The 18,941-nt window shown below is 38.9% G+C and overlaps 1 protein-coding gene across 3 annotated transcripts in view; it reads right to left on the bottom strand.

Annotated features, from left to right (window-relative positions):
- The window catches only part of LOC102246464 (chromosome unknown open reading frame, human C5orf63), a 26,408-nt gene extending 8,199 nt beyond the window's left edge, over positions 1 to 18,209 (bottom strand). Inside the window, exons 1-4 of one of the 3 annotated variants that reach the window (XR_001363971.1) lie at positions 9,184 to 9,332; positions 8,698 to 8,758; positions 5,822 to 5,942; positions 447 to 503 (exon numbers count right to left, since the gene is read on the bottom strand). Coding sequence is in view for 1 of the 3 variants with exons in the window: in XM_014547333.1 (XP_014402819.1) it covers positions 447 to 503; positions 5,822 to 5,942; positions 18,193 to 18,209 (195 nt within the window). In the remaining 2 variants the exon portion in view is untranslated. Of the gene's footprint in view, positions 1 to 446; positions 504 to 5,821; positions 5,943 to 8,697; positions 8,759 to 9,183; positions 9,333 to 18,192 lie in introns of those variants that run through there. The other 2 variants (XR_001363972.1, XM_014547333.1) reach the window with 2 other exon arrangements.
- Positions 18,210 to 18,941: the final 732 nt, after the last annotated feature.

Below are 18,941 nucleotides of genomic sequence, written 5' to 3'. Positions count from 1 at the left end.
CCCTGCTCTGTGCATGACAGGGGGCGGCGCCCCAACTCCCCAATCGGCCCTGCTCTGAGCCCGCCCAGGGGCTGCACCTAGGGATTGGGCCTGCCCTCTGCCACCTGGGAGCAGGCCTAAGCCAGCAGGTCATTATCTCCTGAGCGGTCCCAGACTGCGAGAGGGCACAGGCCAGGCTGAGAGACCCCCTCTCCCCTCCCAAGTGCACAAATTTTTATGCACCGGGCCTCTAGTAAAATATATCTTTAAAAAAGATTAAGGAAACAAGTACTGCTCAGAGAAACACCTAGGGGTAGTGATTTTTATGGAAATTAGCACTAACATCTCTCTCTCTGAAAATCAGAAAGAAAATGTAAGTGAAAAATCATTTACTCTCTTTTCCTAAAGAAAGGATCCAGATAGTTATATCCATTCCGTATACATAAAGCCACACTGTACTACATTACCCTGTTTTTATAAGGCTCCAGCACTTCCTTAGCTTCATCACAAAGGGGACATGGATCCTACAGGAAGGAAAAATAAAGCCATGAAACCCAAGAATGGCAGCAACCTGACAAAAACCACAGAAGCAGATTATACGTATTTTAACAGGTTGTTTTCTACACTTTTATTTCCATAATAAAACAATGTCACAGAATCTTATAAATAGCTAATATTTCATAGTAAATGGGCTTTCAGCATTTTTCAGTTGTTTGATTTGTCTCCATAAATCAATCTACCTACCTAATAAATTTAGATGTTTACATTTGTTACACATACGTATGTGTATATACACATAACATATATGTACATAACAAATGTATCTATTTATTAGGTATGTATTACAGGTAGATATATAGATACATATGTACATATACACATACACAATACATTTAGGTGCTTACATTTTTTTTGTCACTGGCTTCATCTAATTGATAGCTGGGAAAATTATTTTTCACTGATCTATACTCCAAGGAGCACCTTCCTGGCCTGGCTGACATCACCAGAGGGGCTAAAAGTCTATCTTGAATGGGGGACACTGAGCTTTGCCAGCCTGTTCCTCCTAATCCACAGGAATAAACCCACTGGAATAGAGTCAGATAATGAGTGTCCCATCTTTAAAAAGGGAAAAATATTTCAGATGATGAATGTACCAACTCTTTAATGTCTTGTCTCTTCCTCATTATAAGTGTCAGCAATAGGTTTTCCAGATAATTCTCCACCTGAGAAGCAAGCACATTTTAGTGCCTGTTGTTGTTTGTACTCTAACCACATAGTAGAGGAGTCTGTTGAGAATGCTATGGATTGTTGGCAGATTTTAAAGGCTTCTCAGGACTAGATTTCATGAATAGGAACTAGCTATAGGTTCTCTTGCAACGAGCTAAGAATATACTCAACATTATTGGTGCTTATATAAAACTAGATGCCCGGTGCACGAAATTTGTGCACAGGTAGGGTCCCTAGGCCTGGCCAGTGATCAGGGCCAATCTGTGGGGTGACTGGTGGGGCAATCGGGGGGCCCCTAGTGGCACCTGCCTTGGTTGACCTGGCACCACCCACTCGCTGGCCTCGCTCTCCACCGCTGGTCGCCTCCCTCTGTGGGGTAACTGGTGGGGTGATCAGGGGGGCCCCACTGGCACCTGCCTTGGCTGGCCTGGGGTCTGTGGGCAGCTCCTGCATTGAGCGTCTGCCCCCTGGTGGTCAGTATGTGTCATAGTGACCCGTCGTTCGGTCAATTTGCATATTAGGCTTTTATTATATAGGACTAGAGGCCCAGTGCATGAATTCATGCACGAATTCATGCATGGGTGGGGTTCGGCTGGCCAGCCCCAATTGGGGCCAATCAGGCTGGGCCAGCCTGGGGGAGGGACTGCGGGCAGTTGGTGGGCCGGCCCCGCCCCATGGTTGAACTCCTGGTCAAGGGGACAATTTGCATATTAGCCTTTTATTATATAGGATCTGCTTTTTAACATGACAGGAAGAGATAAGCTCTTATGTAAAAGAAAGGCCCTTCCTCCAGCTTAACTCACAGCTTTTTTTTAAACCAAGATTTAATGTACATTTATTCCTAACACATGAAACATATAATACAAAGATTTCATACTGAATAAATTATATTCATTAAGCAAAAAAGGAGGAATTTACATCAAGTTTTAGCTAGATTGTTTGACATACAAATATACAAATTTTTATCACTGAAAAAATTTCAATTGTGGTTCTTCACCAGGAACTTCAACTGAATGTAGAACTTTTCAGACCTCCATTAGAAAGAAAACAAAAACCCAGAAAAAAAACAACAACCTATAAGTTGATTGGCTGCTGAGACAGCAAGGACTTTTTACAGAAACCTGTATAATTCCACCAAGAGGCGTGATATCTGGCAAGAGATTAAATAGCTGGGTCTCACTTTGTGTAGGCCGTCACTTGTTAACTCATCATACTATAAAGGGGAAGCTGGGAGGGTGACCAAACTGTGGGGATCCGAGGGTATGTGCAATGAGTACAACATCATATATATGCACACATGTCCAAGGGTATGTGCAATGTACGATGCCATACACACACACACACACACACACACACACACACACACACACACACACACGTGGCAGCACAGTTGCTGCAGCTAAAGGTTAAAACCAGTTCTAAGAGGTGCTCTCAGGGTTGGTTATTCATACAGTGAAGGAGAGAAAGAGGTCAGGGTGTTGTAGTTTCACGCATGATATTTCGGGGAAAAGCCGCCCCCCTTTTTTTTCTCCTTTACATTTAACTAAAAACATTTTAAAAAGCTTGCTGCTAACCCATGATTTTTCTCGTGTCCATATGAGACATTGTTATTATAGTATGGTTACAGTATCAGGTGCACAGTTCAGTACACAAGAGGGTTTACACTCTTCTGCACAGGCCTCACCAGTGAATAGGGTCTGTCCACACCTGTGAACGTCTCAGTTCCTGCAAGATTGTGAATGTATGACAATAAACCACACGCACTTTGGCAGCCACATATTTTTGTCCTTCAAGGTGTGTTTTTTTTCTCCTTGTTTTTTTTTACAACCATTAAAGTTATGAAATGTGGTAGCCTATTGATGCAAGGACTATGAAAGTTATTTTTATCTTATATTTCCCCAAACTCACTGTAAATGACAGTAACTTTAGTTAAAATAAAAAAGTCTTCTTTGTAGGCAGAGCTTTGTCTTTTCTAATAGGGTGCAGTCCTGAGACTCACAGCTTATTTCAAAATAAGGACCCACATCATCAAAAGTCAGTTTTCCTTCAGAAGGATCTTTCTGGCCCTAATTTCCTGGTTCAGAGAATTAGGCTCATGCTGTTACTATGAGCATCATCAATAAACAGATTACGAATGGTCTGTGATGTGTTGAGATAATCATGTTGACATTTTTTGAGAAAGTTTCAAAAAGTCAATAGAAGTTCTTAAAGGAAAAACAAGATCAAGCTAAGTAGCAGAAATACCATATTACTAACATTTTGCTTTTATAATAAAATACTTTAATAGAGCCTAGATCAGGGTTTTTCTTGTTTTGTTTTTAAAAGCTAGTATCCATAGAAGTTTGTGCAAATTATCGTGTGTGTGTGTGTGTGTGTGTGTGTGTGTGTTTATGAGAAAAGGTCCATCAAATTTTGAAGAAGTCTATGAACTGAAAAAGGGTAAAACTCAGTGGTCTGGACCATTCAAACATCCTTGTCTAGGATTTTCTATGGCACCAATAGAGCACTTATTTCCTCTAGCCCTGAAATGTAACAAACATTTGTTGGGTTGGTTGTCCACCACTCACACCCCTTGTAGCAAGAATGCTGTAATTTTGCCTCACAGGAACTGCTCTCAGCATGTGGTGGACTCCATTCCTGAGAAACAAGGCAATCAGCACATCCTATCCCTTTGGCTAAAATGGAATGGCTCAGGGATTGGGCAGATCAGTGCCAATAGATAGCTATGAGGCTTTTGCTGGAGTTTCTGATACCCAAGCTGTGAGATCTGGGGCTTGGCATCACTGCAGTCATTCATGAGAAGAGGCAGAGTCAAGACAGATTTAACCCAGAGGATGTGAACTGAAGAGATTGGCAACTGCTTAGTTTCAGAATGAAGCTACCCCTGAAACCAGATCAAGCCATAAAATCCTTTTTTTGTTTAAGCCACTCTGGGACGTACTTTTTATTATTTATAACTGAAAGAGAGCTAATACTGTGCTTTTTCTTTGGATTGTGAACTCCTGAAGGTGAGAGTGATATTATATGCCTAATGACACATATAAAGGGTTCAGTACAAAATTTAAGCTGAATGGAAGATTAGTGTGTGTGTTTTTGCAAATGTTTTCATCTAACTTGGCTGTTGCTCAAACTGAAAAATAGTGCAGAATTGTTAGGCTGAATGAGCACCATTTGCTTTAGGGATTATTTTATTTTTGTGGTTAATTCTCACATGCATTTCTCATATATAGACACAGATGATGAAATAGTTTTGTTCCATAATTTCCAACAGTGCAGTATATACCCATGGATATGAAAAGTAGTTTAGAGTAACTATTCTCAACGAGATATTAATTTTTAAAAGTTTTTAAAGCTTTCCTGTTAGATAACCATCAGATATTTTTAAATTGTTAAAATGCCCGAATTATGAAAAATCTATTAAACACAATGCTTTTTTTTGTTTGACTTGCAGTATTATTCACTAAAGTTAATTCTATTACCCTGCACTTTATTTCTTTTTTTTTATTATAAATCACACAAAGTAATGTTAACTAGCAAAAGAAAATCAGCAATGCTTGTATTATGAATATCAGGGGGAAAAGCTCTTAAAAATTTAAACTACTTTTATACTTTAAGATTAGTGTGTGTGTATTTTAAACTACTTTTATACTTTAAAAGTAGTGTCAGGGATAAGAAAACACAGTCAATCCTCATTATTTGTGGATTCTGTGTTTGTGAGTTCACTTATTCACTAAAACTTATTTGTAACCTCAAGATCAATACTCATGGACCTTTTGTAATCATTCACAGACAGACATGCATGTGTACAGAACAGAGCACATTTTGAGTTACATTCCAGCTGAGATTGAACAAGATGATGCTCTGCCTCCTTGTTTCAGCTCATATGTGTAAACGAGCGTCCTTCTCATGATCTGTTTAGTGCCATTTATTTTTTTTATTTTTTGTGCTTCCTGTTAATAGTGTCGAGGTGCTGTCTAATGCTTCTAAGCACAAGAAGGCTTGGATGTGCCTTATGGAGAAAATATTGTGTTAGATAAGCTATGTTCAGACATGAGTTATAGTGCTGTTGGCTGTGAGTTCAATATTAATGAATCAACAACATGTATTAAACAAGGTGTCTTTAAACAGAACAACGTTATGTACTGATTGGTTGACAAAACTGTCTTTAAAAAACAAGGTTATGTACTGATTGGTTGACAAAAATGTTAACAAAAGCTCATAGGAATCTAACCCTGTATTTTCCCTAGGAACAAAGGTCCAGCATTTGCTAATTCAGTGTTTTTGGTGACTTTATAGAACATAACTATCACAAATAATAAGAACTAAGTTTCCAAGTGATACATTTATAAACATCATATTATAATCTGATAGTTTTTTCTTTCACTGTAGGGTTCTCAGGTGACTACTAAATATATTAATTTAACCTCTAATTGTGAGACTATGAGGTATCTGGGGAAGAAATAGTTACTACTGCTGATACGGAAACTGAAAAACTGAGGAACAGGTCCGAAGAATGTTTATTCCTTTACTTTCAACCTCTCTCTTCCTTATTTTCTTCACCCAATGATTTGAATACTTTATGTTTTTAAAGCAGTAATTTTATTTTTCACTCTACCTTTGTGAATAAGGTCAGCACAGGCAGAATAGTCCTAGAGGCAGAGAGATTTCTCAGGAAGAGTCTAAAGGAGTACTTGGCAAATTGTATGCTATTTCCTTGAAACCAGAGCATCTTGCTTCTGCCAAAAGAAAAACAAACCAATAAACGTAGGTGCTCTACACTTTGCTCTTTATAATATGAACAGTAAGCTGCAAGCCTATGATGGAATTTGAAGATTTCAGAATTGCTTTTTGAAGTCCAGGAGTGTCAGATGTTTGGCAAATCTCCACCATGCCTGCACACTCACTGTATTCCAAACAAAACCAAATTTAGAATGGGGCGGGGGGAAATCCATACTTATGGATTAGCTGTGTAGCTAATCACTTGGTTTCTGTAAGCAAACTGCATGGGTTCATTTGAATACAAAATTAAATCTTACCTGCAGATTTTGCCAGCATCCTGATGATCCCCTAAAATGTGGACTTTCCTGAGATGAATTTTATTCTCTGAGATAGCTTATCTTATTAGCAAGCATTCACCAACACCCAGCCATAAGTAAGCAGCACAAGTCCCCAGCTGAAGGTCATGAGATCTATGCCCCTCTGCGGGGATGGGAAACAGTTGTACAGAGGAACTATAGGGGAGAATTAGATCGAGTTAACTTGTCAGAAACAAAAATTTACTCTCAACTTCTCAAGTACTTTAAAAGAAGATTGCCATCATTTTTGAAAACATACAAATATGCTAGTGTTTCTACTGGAAATATTCCAGGAAGAGCAGTTTGATAATAGCTTCATGTCAAACACTAGGCTGTGAAGCTCCCTCATGCTGCTACTTTGTTTGACATAAGATACCCTACTTATTCCTAGTTATCCTCCATGTTTGTACTTAAAACAACAAATAGGATCATTTCACTTTTAACTGTTGACTTTATCATTTACCAATATCCCCAAGATGAATTCATTCTTGGAATATTCATAACTTTGCTTTACTCCTATCTCTTCAACTTCATCTATCACCTTCCCCTCCTTTATCTTGGCAAGTTGCAGACACAAAGATTCTCTTTCTGTTCCTTGAATGACCAAAGATAATTCCTTCATCAGGATCTCTGCACTTGCTGTCCCTTTATATGAAAAGCCCTGAAGTAGCTTCTCCTCACTTGGTCTGGGCTCATGCCACCTCCTTAGAGATGCCTTAGTGACTTTCTTACAATTATTATTGGTCAGCCCACTACCCTCTTTCTTCATACTTGCTATAGTTTTTTTTATACTTTACTATCTAAAATTTTTTCTTTACCTATATGACCCTTATACATAATGTGAGTTCCATAAGAGCAGGTACTGTTCACCCAGTATCCCCAAGCATCTACAATTAACCTGGCGCATAGTAGGTGTTCATATATTTCTTTGAATGTTAAAAGTATTGAAGTGAGTCTTTCTCCCCCTCTTTAGTCTCACCTCTAACCCTGATCAGACATTCAGAGTCACTATTTGGGCAGATGTCACATCATAACTAGAGGTTAGTGCTCCACAGTGTCCATAAAATTGTGGGTGAGGGTGCTGCGGCTGACCCCAGCCCCTTCACCACCACCTCAAATCTCCCCCTGCCCTGCTCCACAGCAAAACCGTATTAATTACATGCTAATCCCTACTGGTTACCAGGCTTCTCAGTATAAGATTAGCCTTAAACTCATTTCAGACAGAATGATAAGAGACTTTAAAGAAAAACACCAATCCATATCAAACTAGAATAAAGACCACAGGACTAAAAGATTTGATCCTAATCTGTGAAAACAACAACCTTTCCTTCACTCTTAAACCCTTAGTCTTCTACTTCTCCCTAAATCTCCCTACTTACTAAATAATCATTATGCATAAACAAAGAATGTGATGAGAATTTTGCAAGGATCTGCTACCCAGCATTACTCTAAGGTGGAAAATATATCTAAATAATTTCATGATATGCTGTGCCACTCGCAACAAATGTAAAGCCCTGATATACACACTTTCCATAAATTCAGAAGAATCAACAACTCTAAAAGGTGAATGTAATTGGAGACAACAGCTGCTAAACATGGCTTTGTCTACCCAGGATATAAATGAGGGGGAAAGTTGAATGTTAGCCATGTTTATACTAGGTGGAAATGTCTGCATCATTGAGAAGGCCCAATGCCATCAGTATCACATCTTTGTAGGGTATGGAGTTAAGGAAGCTGTACTATATGGAGGATAAAGGAAATTAACAGTTTTGTTGGAATAAAGGCAGAAAGACAGCCCTTGGAAATAAGAAGAATCAGACCATCTAAGACTGTGACGTGAGACTACAACTAGGACATTGAACTGCCTGACATGTTTTTGGTGGAGGGTTTTAAGATTTATTGATGTCTGGCTGGTAAGGAAAGGAAAATGTATTGCTTTTACCTAGCTGAGTTGAGACTAAGGTGTTAAAGCTTGAAAAAACAATTCACATTCACAATGGAAATCTGCTTCAGTATTTCCAACATGACAAAACACAGCATGTGGTCTTGGTTGTGCCCAAGACAAATAAAGCCTGTCACAGTAAAAAGAGTTGCTATTCATTCCAGATTTGCTGGAATATTTGTTCAACCAACCCAGAGTGCTAAGTAAAGTCTTCAGTGATGCTACAGCTAGTCTGTTTAAAATGAGTTCTCTTTTGTACTGCTAATCTTCATTTCTACTTTCTGTATGTATTTAATCACTTAAACATTGCATATTTATTTACTGAGCAATACTTTAGAATTATGTAATTTTTACTATCTGCATATTTTCCAAATGTCCTAAGGCACATGCATTTTACCATATTGTTAAGTTAACTTATTCCTTTATATGATAAAATTATATTAGAGCCTGATATAAAGAAAAAGTTCCATATACCTCTCCTAGGCAGAACTAAGACATTCAGGCTAAAATTCTGAACAATGGAGTCCACTTAGTTCTAGAAATAAAAGGTAAGATGAAAAAATTATACACTCCAACTGAAACTCTATAATATTCTTCTTAGAATATTTTATTAACTTTGTAAACCTAACACCATTGCTGTCAAAGTCACATTCACCTAGTCATGCCTTCTTGAAGTAAATCTTAATACAGGCTACTCTGTCAATGTGACATTTTCATTAGTTCTATTATTTTTTAACAGTATCTCAGCACTATAAAAATATTCTGAAAGGCAGTCTCTGGCTGTTAGCTCATGACTGTGAGAGGACAACACCTTTTTGATTATGTCATTGAATTTAGTCATGAAGTATGTGTCCTTACTACACAGAGACATAACTTTATCCTTTGTATTTTGTTACATGCCTCTGTGATACAAGCAAAAAGATCTGTGTTCATAATATCAAAGAATCACAATTGGGTCACCTTTGTCACATAAAAAAAAAAGCAAGAGGCATAAGACTGGATTTAGAATGTGCCTAAAACAAATTGCACAGCCGAACAATAAAGATGGTGACCCCTGCTGTTTCAAGTCCACTGCCGCTCAGGGGCACATCACCCTGAAAGAGAAAGGGAATGCTGGCTTTTAACAAAACTGAGGCTGACTTCAGTGGTCTTTATAGCAGAATCAAGTACAACATGGGGGAGGATTGATTGGACCAATTCAGCCCTCCTTGAAGTAAGATGAAGACAACTTAACTCTATAGCATTTTCCCTGTGAAGCACTGAAGGCATACCATTAAAGCAACTGATTAGAGTACAGAAAAAAGCCAGGGTCATTTGAGCCTCTATTAAGGATTATTCATTTCTTGCATGAGACGCTGACCAGACTATGGCTGCACATCACTTATATGGGACTCTTGGAGTCTTCAAACACTGTGTGTGTCTGATTAGAAGGGAAATAACATTGTTCTCGCTTGAGTAGAGAAACTGACCTTCACTGACCAGAATTTTTATTCATACAAAGAATCCTTTGGCACACCAAATCTCCAAGCTCACATAATCCCTCATCAGCAAGCCGCAGTGTTAGTTCATGTGCAAAATCAAAAAGTCTATCTAAGCCCAAGTACCACCTTGGTTATTAGCAGGTAATGTTGGAGCTTCTTCACAAGAGTATAATGTAAATTTAATGCTGTACTGACATTAACCAAACACTATTACCGTGGCTCTCACTGAACCTGTTCCATAAAGAGAGGCTCAGGGCTTCCATTTAGCCATTTGTGCCATGTGAGATGTTAAGTGCCCATTTCACATTCATTACCATCTAAGTATAACATTCCTATTTTATCCAGATGACTAGAAACACACACGCACATGCACACATGCGCGTACACACACACACACACACACATACACACACACCCCTATTGGGAACAAAACCTATTACAGGCAGTCCTCGGGTTACGTCAGACTCAACATGTCGTTTCGTGGTTACATTGCAATCTCCCATTTACAGTATTTATTAAAAAAATGTTCTGTCATTTCAACGTATGTACATATGTGCTTTGTGTTTTTTATTATTTATTTATCACAAGAAAAGGTCAGAAATTATCTTTCTTTTAAATTTTTTTTTTACTGTTTCACTTTATTACTGCTGTGTATGTGCTCCATGTGAGTGATGTAGGTGCTTATGTAGGTGGGTTCCGACTTATGGTGAAAATCGAGTTACTCACGCTGTAGGAAAGGATCTCCAACGTAACCCGAGGACTGCCTGTATTTTAGACTAGAGGCCTGGTGCACAAAATTTGTGCATGGGTAGGGTCCCTAAGCCTGGCCGGTGATCAGGGCTGATCTGTGGGGCGACCGGCGGGGTGATTGGGGGCCCCCCCCCCGCTGGCATCTGCCTGGTCAATTTGCATATTAGGGTTTTATATAGATAGATCACTGAAAGTGTATGTAATGATGTGGGGTTGCTCTTAGGGACTCTGGGTCACTGGGTTCTACCTAATCCAGGGAAACAGGGACAAATGCTCCTATGTGCATTTTGGTCAGTCAGCTATGTCCAAACATCCCTCTCCTCAAACAAGTGGCTGCCTAGCCTGGGATCTTGGTTACAAGTTTAGAGCCAAGAGTGACAAGGAGAGGCAGCATGCAAAGCTGAAAACTGAGCAGATACTTTGAGATGTCAATTCCAAGGGACTAAGCAGGGCTAGAATGAGTCTACAGAACAGAGACAGGGGCTGGGGGTGGAAGGCCTAACCTGGAGAGGGGCCCTCACCTCAGCCTCAGGAGTCAGGATACCTGGTCAGAGGAACTGCCTAGGAAGTGGAGGCAACTCAGACAAGCTGTTGCAACAAAGACCCTGAGCTAACCACCCACTTGTGGGCCCATTTGTGCATGGCCTCATGTTCAGCTTCATTCTTTCTTTTTTTTTTTAATTGAGGTATATTTGACATATAACATTACATTAGTTTCAGCTGTCCAACATAATGATTTGACATTGCAAAATGATCACCCAGCCCTGGGGAGCGAGAAGCAGCCTTTCACACCACACGTCCACCACACTCCCTGCAGCTTCTACTTCCAGATTTCAGTGCCAGTAGGTTCACCACACAGCGGGCCAGAGAAGCCAGTAGGGAACCAGTCTGAGAAAGGAATGAGTGGTCACAGACAAGCCTAGAGACAAAAATCCCTTTGCATTTCCCTTCCAATTATTACCATGACTGTGGGATTTTCAAGTGTCTATTCCTCAGTTTGTACACATCAGGTGCTACGTTAGTTTACATTCAACACAATGCTCTGTGAAAAAGTTCTTTAACTGTTTGAAGTGTGGGCCTTGCCTATCTGGTAAGATTATAGTTTAACTGATGGTATACAGCATTTAGTATATGCACTGTGCCCCCATATCCCACACCCTTCAAATTCTCAGTAAAATTAAGCCATATTTTTTTTTTCTTCATCCTGTTTGGTGTTTAGCCCATTTCTTTCCCTCCAAATAAAACTCTCACATGAAGGAATCAACTCCACATACTAGTTACAAACAACAAGAATCATGGAGAGATGTACTTCATTGGATTCAGTAGAAAAAAGTTAAACTCTTTTTTAAATTAAAAAAAATTTAATTAAATTTATCGGGGTGACAGGGAGTTAAATCTTAACTGAAATAATGTAAATATAGGAGATTACGACAGGGATATCTAATGGGCTACTGTAAATGTTATGAGAAAGGAAGAGAAGAACACCATGGGCTGAGATTGGAGGTGCTTCCACTAGAGGAGGATCCTAAATCATGGAGGATTTGGATGTAAAAAAAAGGGGGAAGCACCCAAAGTTGGGGTTAGACACAAAGGCGCTGAGTAGGAATGCTGAGGTTTGTTTGATGGGAGCCACTGAAGCGTTTTGAACAAGAATGTGATGTGATAAAATCAGTTTTGGAAGACTGATCTGGCAGCAGCATGCAGGATAGATTGCAGAGAAAAGGAGAATGGAGGTGGGAAAGAGTTAGGGGCCAATTATGGCAATTTAGGTGTGGGATGAGAGTCATTCATTTATTCATTCAAGTTATCTGATGTTTCCCATGTATTAGATGCTTTTATAGATGCTGGCTTCCGTGGTGAACAAGAAAGCAAAGTATCTTCAACAATAAAGAATTAAAAAAGAAAGCAAAGTATTTGCCCTCATGGGGTCCATATTCTAGTGACACTAAAGAGTCTCTTTAATGCCAGACAGCATCAGATAGTGATAAATAGAGAGAGGGGGGAGGGAGTAAAACAGAGTGATGTGCTATTGATAAGACAGGTCCTTTAATAAGGTACTCTGAGGTGTCATTTTTTGCTGAGACTAAAGGAAGAGGAACATTTGAAGGAGGAGCATTTAGGGTAGTACAAAAGCTCCAAGGTGAGCACTACCTTGGCTTATTAAAAAAATAAAAATGATTGAGTGGCTGAAGCACAATAAACAAGGGGAAGAGTGGCAGGAGACAGGGTTCAAAAACAGTCTCTGGGGATTATATCACTTAAGGCCTTGTGGGCTCTGTTAGGGAACACGGTTTTATTAAATACAATTAGATTTAGAGGAGGGAAGCAACATGATCTCAGATACATTTTTACAAGATCACTTTAGCAGCTATATGAAGAATAAATTGTTGGGGAACAAGAGTGGAAGTAGGGACTCAGTTAGGGGGCTAGTGCAGTAGCCTGGGTGAGAAGGGTGTGGATGAGGGCAGAAATAGGGCCAACGAGCCTTGACAATGATTTGGATATGAGGAACGAAAAGATGATGGTAAGGACATTGCCAGTTTTTGGCCTTGAGCCTCTGGTGGGGGCTGTGCCATTTACTAAAATGAGGACAACTGAGGCAGGAAGAGGTTGAGAAATGTATGGAACCCAGACCTCAATGAGGGACAAGTGGAGAGTGGCATATGCAGGTTTTATAGTCAGGAGAGAAGCCAGAGCTAAAGATAAAATTGAAGACTCCATCAGTTTAGGATTTGTATTTACATGTAGGAAACTAGATGAGATCATTGAAATAATAATATAGAAAAAGACAGGACAGATCTCTGAGGAAATCCAACATTTAGAAGTTGGGTAGAGAGGAGCCAGCAAAGTAGGCAGAATAAAAAGTTGGTGAGGTAGGATGCAAACCAGGAAAGTGTCATCACAGAAACCAAGGGGGGGAAAGTGTTTCCAGAATGAGGGCCCAATGTCAAAAAGAGTGATGAGTGCTCGGACTAGAAAAGGGATAGTGAAAGAATCTGCCACAAGTCAGATATGTCTGCTGCTGCTGCAAATGAATGAAATCTTCCAACCAATGCCCACCCCTAAAATGAAATACCTGTCTGGTTCTTGCCTAATATAACTTATTAACTAAAAATAGATATTTTTGGTGAGGATGTAGGCTATGCATTGGGGGAGAAGAGTAAAGGCAAAAGGTGATTGAGTGTCTTAAAAAGAGACAATAAAAGTAAAAACATTTGTATAAATTTGAAGCAGAATAGAGAAATAAGGCTTAATATTTTATTACTAAGTAATACTACAAGTAAGGTATTATTATTAATACTAGTATTAACGATGATGATGGATCTATTGACTGAAATGTGCTTTCAACTCAAATGGAAGATTTAAATCACAAGTATAGCAGTCTCAGAAATAGGGAATTACAAAACTGAAAAATATTTCAAACAAATAGTTGAAGATTTAGGATTGTGGACATCACTGAAATACAAATTTCGAAGACAGGCTATCACTAATTAAAGAACCAACATATTTATCTTCTATTAAGGATGTCACTAGGTGATGATTTCATAGAGGTAAACCCCAAAAGACAGGCAACTGCCACTAAGTAGTTCAGAGATGGTAGGCAATTATTCATCTCTTTAAGGCTCAGTTTTATCTTTACTGTAAAATGGAAAGGCTATGCCTCGTTCTGTTCTCTTATTTAACTGAGACCTGGAGAAACTGTGCCCATAGGCTTTGGGAACCAAATGTCCTCCTGATCAGGGAAGGGAAAATCACAAGCAGAAGAAATGCCATGGCAATAATCCAAAACTTCAAAAGGCCCAGAACAAATAATTTGAGGCAGTTTAAAAATGCCAGGCCTTTAAAAAAAACAAAATTTATGTACAGATCTAAGCAAAAGTTCAAAGGCACTTGCTCATCACAAACTCGCTTTTCTAGCTCCTCAATCATAACTAGAAGCCTTGGCATCAGAAAGGACAGAGTAGGGAAATGAAGGGCTGACATTAGAGTGACCAGGTACTCATCCTGAAGCTGTTTGAGCATCTGTGATGGAAAAGCACCTTTAAAAGGGAAGAATAATGTATTATTCTTTCCTATTATTAGACACAATTATAAATGATTTTTAAAAATGTTTTAATTTTGCCTGGCTGGTGTGGCTCAGTGGTTGAGTGTTGACCTATGAATCAGGAGATCACTGGTCAATTCCTTGTCAGGGCACATGCCTGGGTTGTGAGCTCGATCCCCAGTGTGGGTTGTGCAGGAGGCTGGTCAATAATGGTTCTCTCTCATCATTGATGTTTCTCTCTCTCTCTCTCTCTCTCTGTCTCTCTCTCTCTCCCTCTCCCTTCCTCTCTGAAATCAATAAAGATTTTTTTAAAAGTTTTAATTTTATGTATTACAATTGCTTTTGAATTAGGCATCAAAGTGACTTTTCCTAAAGTCAGAGGTGTTGGCATCAGTCCTTCATTAATTATATTTATTTTTAAGTGATACTTAATGGCAGACCATCATCATCTTGTCATTCTCCTCCCTGTCCAGAAGCAGTGCTGTGTTTGCCTAGGCCTAGAGCAAGCTGACACATACCAAGTGGAAGCAGAAGGAATCTTTAGTGTAGGCAAGAGTTTGTTTTAGAATCTTTGGACCTTAGTAGTCACACTTTCCAGATCATTGCTTCAGAGGGGTCTACTCAGTAATGGGGTTAGTGCAAATTACAATGTCAGGGAAGGGTTTCCAGAAAAACATTCAGCTGAGAAAAATACAGATACCATAAGAACAGTAATGTACTGTTACTATATACTCTCTCTTGCACCCAGAGGTCTAAAGGAGATCCTGGACTAATTCCTGTTAACACACAGGGCTTGCACATATTACACCCTTCCCCTTATCTTCAACCCCAAAGACACTGACTCAGCATCTGGCCTGGAGCCAGAGAGGCATATCCTGAATTCAATGTGCAACAATGTTCAGTACAATATCCTGTGCAACAATGTTCAGTACAATTATGACATAATGGCTGCAAAGCTGTGCCTGAAAGCCAAGAAAACCTGAATAATGTGGTTGGGCTATATCATACATGAGGGCTTAATAGAGTTTAAAAACCAATTTGAAAATTTCTTCATTCCATAAAGATAGCATTAAGATGAGGGTAAAATCATTCTAGTTCAAGGGATGAGAACAAAGAGCATAAGGAATTACGCAGACTCCTTCCCACATTATCCTTAACCAAAATGACCCATTCCCTTTGAAGATATTTCTGCCACTGAATACTGACCCAGAAAGAAGGCAATTTCCTGAAAACATCTTAGTCTTATTTGTACCCAGCTAGTAATGCCAGTTTCTTTGCTGTTTAAAAAGCACACAATCCTATTTCCAAAAACAACTGTTTGTCATTCAGAATCTGTCCATTCAGGCAATGTCTTCCATTCATCACTGACACTCCATTTCCAATTCATCTTGCCCAAGAGGCAAAGTTATTCTCATGACCACACAAGACCTGAAAGATGCTCCATTTATTTTTAGCCATTTTGTAGCAAATGACTTTGGAACATTTTAATTACTAACTCTAACATTTTCTTGTACGTGTAATACCAACAATACATAGGCCTGTGAAGTACAGTGGTCAATTTGAATGTTGGAAACCAAGCATTCTTGAGGTCAGGCCCTAGCAACCCTCAGTTACATGAATTCTAATCCTCTGAATCCTATTCTGTTACTTAACAGCTAACACTGATAAAATATTTTGGAAATAGGAAGTGACTTTGCTTAATGGATAAAGAAGCTAATGTTTAATCAAAGCCTTCCATACTGCATTTGCTTGTTCATTTCTCTATATTTTCTCCTTGAACAATGACCTATTTTTATATATAATGAGACCAACACACAATTTTCAGAATTAAAAGGGATCTCTAAGTTCACCCCCCTTCCTTTAAAAAAAATTTCAAAAAGCTTTATATATTAATCCTCAGAGTATACCAATAACAGATACCACATTTGTTTAAGCCTAATTTAAGGAAGGAGAGAGTGAGGAAACTCTCAGCTTTGGATGGCAGAATTTTTTTACTGTAAGAATGAGGTTCTGATCTCTAAGTCTAAAAACATTCAGATTAGCTTTATTTTTGAATCTGGAGAAACAAAGCTAAATTTTGATTTTTTTTTTCAGTCTTATGTCCTAAGCTGCTTACTGAATTTCTATTAAATAACAGTATCCTTTCTCTTGGTTGACTGGAAGAACTACATGTTTTTAAAAAAATCAAATAATTCAATCTCATGTTCTTCCTCCTGACATTTCCCCATTATTTCATGATTAATATGAAAAGAATAGGAACAATGAGAGGGAGTTCATTTATTTCCAGTAGTAACATTCTGATTTCTGCTGCAATTTTATTGGCAAAAAAGAAGCAACAAATACCACATGCCTGCCCAATTACAACACAAAAAGTTGATTTTGAACTCCTCCAGAATGTTAATAAAGTAGAAAAGATGATTGTGGCTTTCCTTCAGTGTTATTTGGGCAACCCAGACTTAAAATAGCCACCATATATAGGTCTTCTATCCTTAAGACAGGACCAAACCAAGATATGAGTACCCTAGGTAAGCTAATAATTTGGTATATCTTCAAATGGATACTATTTAAATATTCATTCACTCAACAAGTGTTTGGGTGAGGAGTTGAGCATGGCAGGACTGGAGGGAGGGTGGAGACAGGGCTGGTGAAGCCTTTCAGCTTGCATATTCCATTCTAAACAACAATGGCCCTGCAACTGACAGGCCAGATCTCCCTGGAAGGCAGTTTGGTGACCATATGTATGGATTCTCAAATATGCCTTTCCCCATTCCAAGCTGGTTATTAAAGTATTAATGACTGCAGCATTTATAACTGCATCTAGTAACCCCATAAAGTTATTGTTTGATATTCTTTTCTCTACCTTGCTGCATTCCCAATGATGTTTTCACACTGTCTTTTTATTTCGGTAGCATATAGTGAGTGTCTGCAATTGCCAGGCACTGTGCCAGGTACTAGAAATATAAAAGCGATTAGGATACTTCCTATGCCCTTAAGGAATTCACACCTTGGGCAGGGAAAAGTTTCACAAACAAATAATACAATACCGCAGTGATGAAGCCTATAGCAGCCAAAATGGTTGCTACTATGTATTACTGGTGAAATGCTCTGAAATCCTTGGAGATGGATACTTCCTTAAAATAGAAGGTATTCTGAGTTTTGCCTCTATCTCTGGAAACCTTATTTTGGGTAGGAATTGAAATAAAAAGAGAATAAGTAATGTTTTTATACCTCCAGTTTCCCTGTGGCTATAGCTGGGACAGGGAGTTAGAGATATGGAATAATACCTATGAGAAACTTAGCCAAAACCTTTTATTTTGCATATTCTTCTGTAAATGATTTTGTCCCTCAAACATGTTAACAAGGGGAAGAATGAAGTAGGCTCACTAGTCCCTGCTACCTGTGTAGCGACACATCTCAGGATCCAGATGGTTTCTCCCCTTCAAAATAATTGCAAACAATATTAAAACTGCATGCAGGGACTATTCCAGCTGGCTTTTGGCTTCCTCTGATGTACACTCCTTGAATAAAGCAGTGGCAAGATTAGATTTAAAATAAGGAACATAAAAAACCTTACTACCTGTACCAGAGCACCATCATGCTAACATGTGGAACCCGGAGCCCTAGCATTAGAGTATAAGCCAGCTAAAGTATGCACACATTATGAAATAAAAACTTTAATAATAAAAAAATAACTTATTTTCTGAAGACATATCTCCACATTGCCTCTGGGTGCTTAAGAGTACAATAGAGTCAGGCATCTGGAATAAAGTAGAAATACAGTCCAATAAATTCCTAAGCTGGAAAATCCTCATTTCTATTACCTTACCTGCCATCAGTCCATCTAAATAAAACCACATGGCCACATTTTCCTCTGGTGAAGGAGACAAAAAATATTGATCCTTCCTTGGCAGGAGGCTACTACTGAGCACAGGAAGCATGAAGAAAGAAATCTGAGAGTCTACCTGTCTAAAGTACCTGCCCCACCAATCTTAATTTTCACGACAGATCCAATTTTAATTTTCATGACAGGTTCCAGGCAATGCCTTACTCCAATATTGCTATAATCATTCACTATTTCCAGGGTATACCTCTTTCCCCAAATGTTTTAAATCTCAATGTATACAGCTTCAAATATTGGTAGAGAGCTTCATATGCATTTTCATAAGCTCTTCCTCAGATAATTACTAAGTGAGAAGAATGTGGCTCTCAGAGCCACCTCAACTTGCAGTGTCATGCACACTTGAGACATGGCTCTAGTGCAGGGGTGGGCAAACTTTTTGACTCGAGGGCCACAATGGGTTCTTAAACTGGACCGGAGGGCCGGAACAAAAGCATGAATGGAGTGTTTGTGTGAACTAATATAAATTCAAAGTAAACATCATTACATAAAAGGGTACGGTTTTTTTTTTTTTTTTGTTTGTTTTTTTTATTTCAAACTGGCC

Source organism: Myotis brandtii, unplaced genomic scaffold (assembly GCF_000412655.1).
Source record: "Myotis brandtii unplaced genomic scaffold, ASM41265v1 scaffold470, whole genome shotgun sequence".
Lineage (NCBI taxonomy): Eukaryota > Metazoa > Chordata > Mammalia > Chiroptera > Vespertilionidae > Myotis > Myotis brandtii.
The sequence above is the reverse complement of the archived record's forward strand: the minus strand, read 5'-3'. Positions and strand labels throughout refer to the sequence as shown.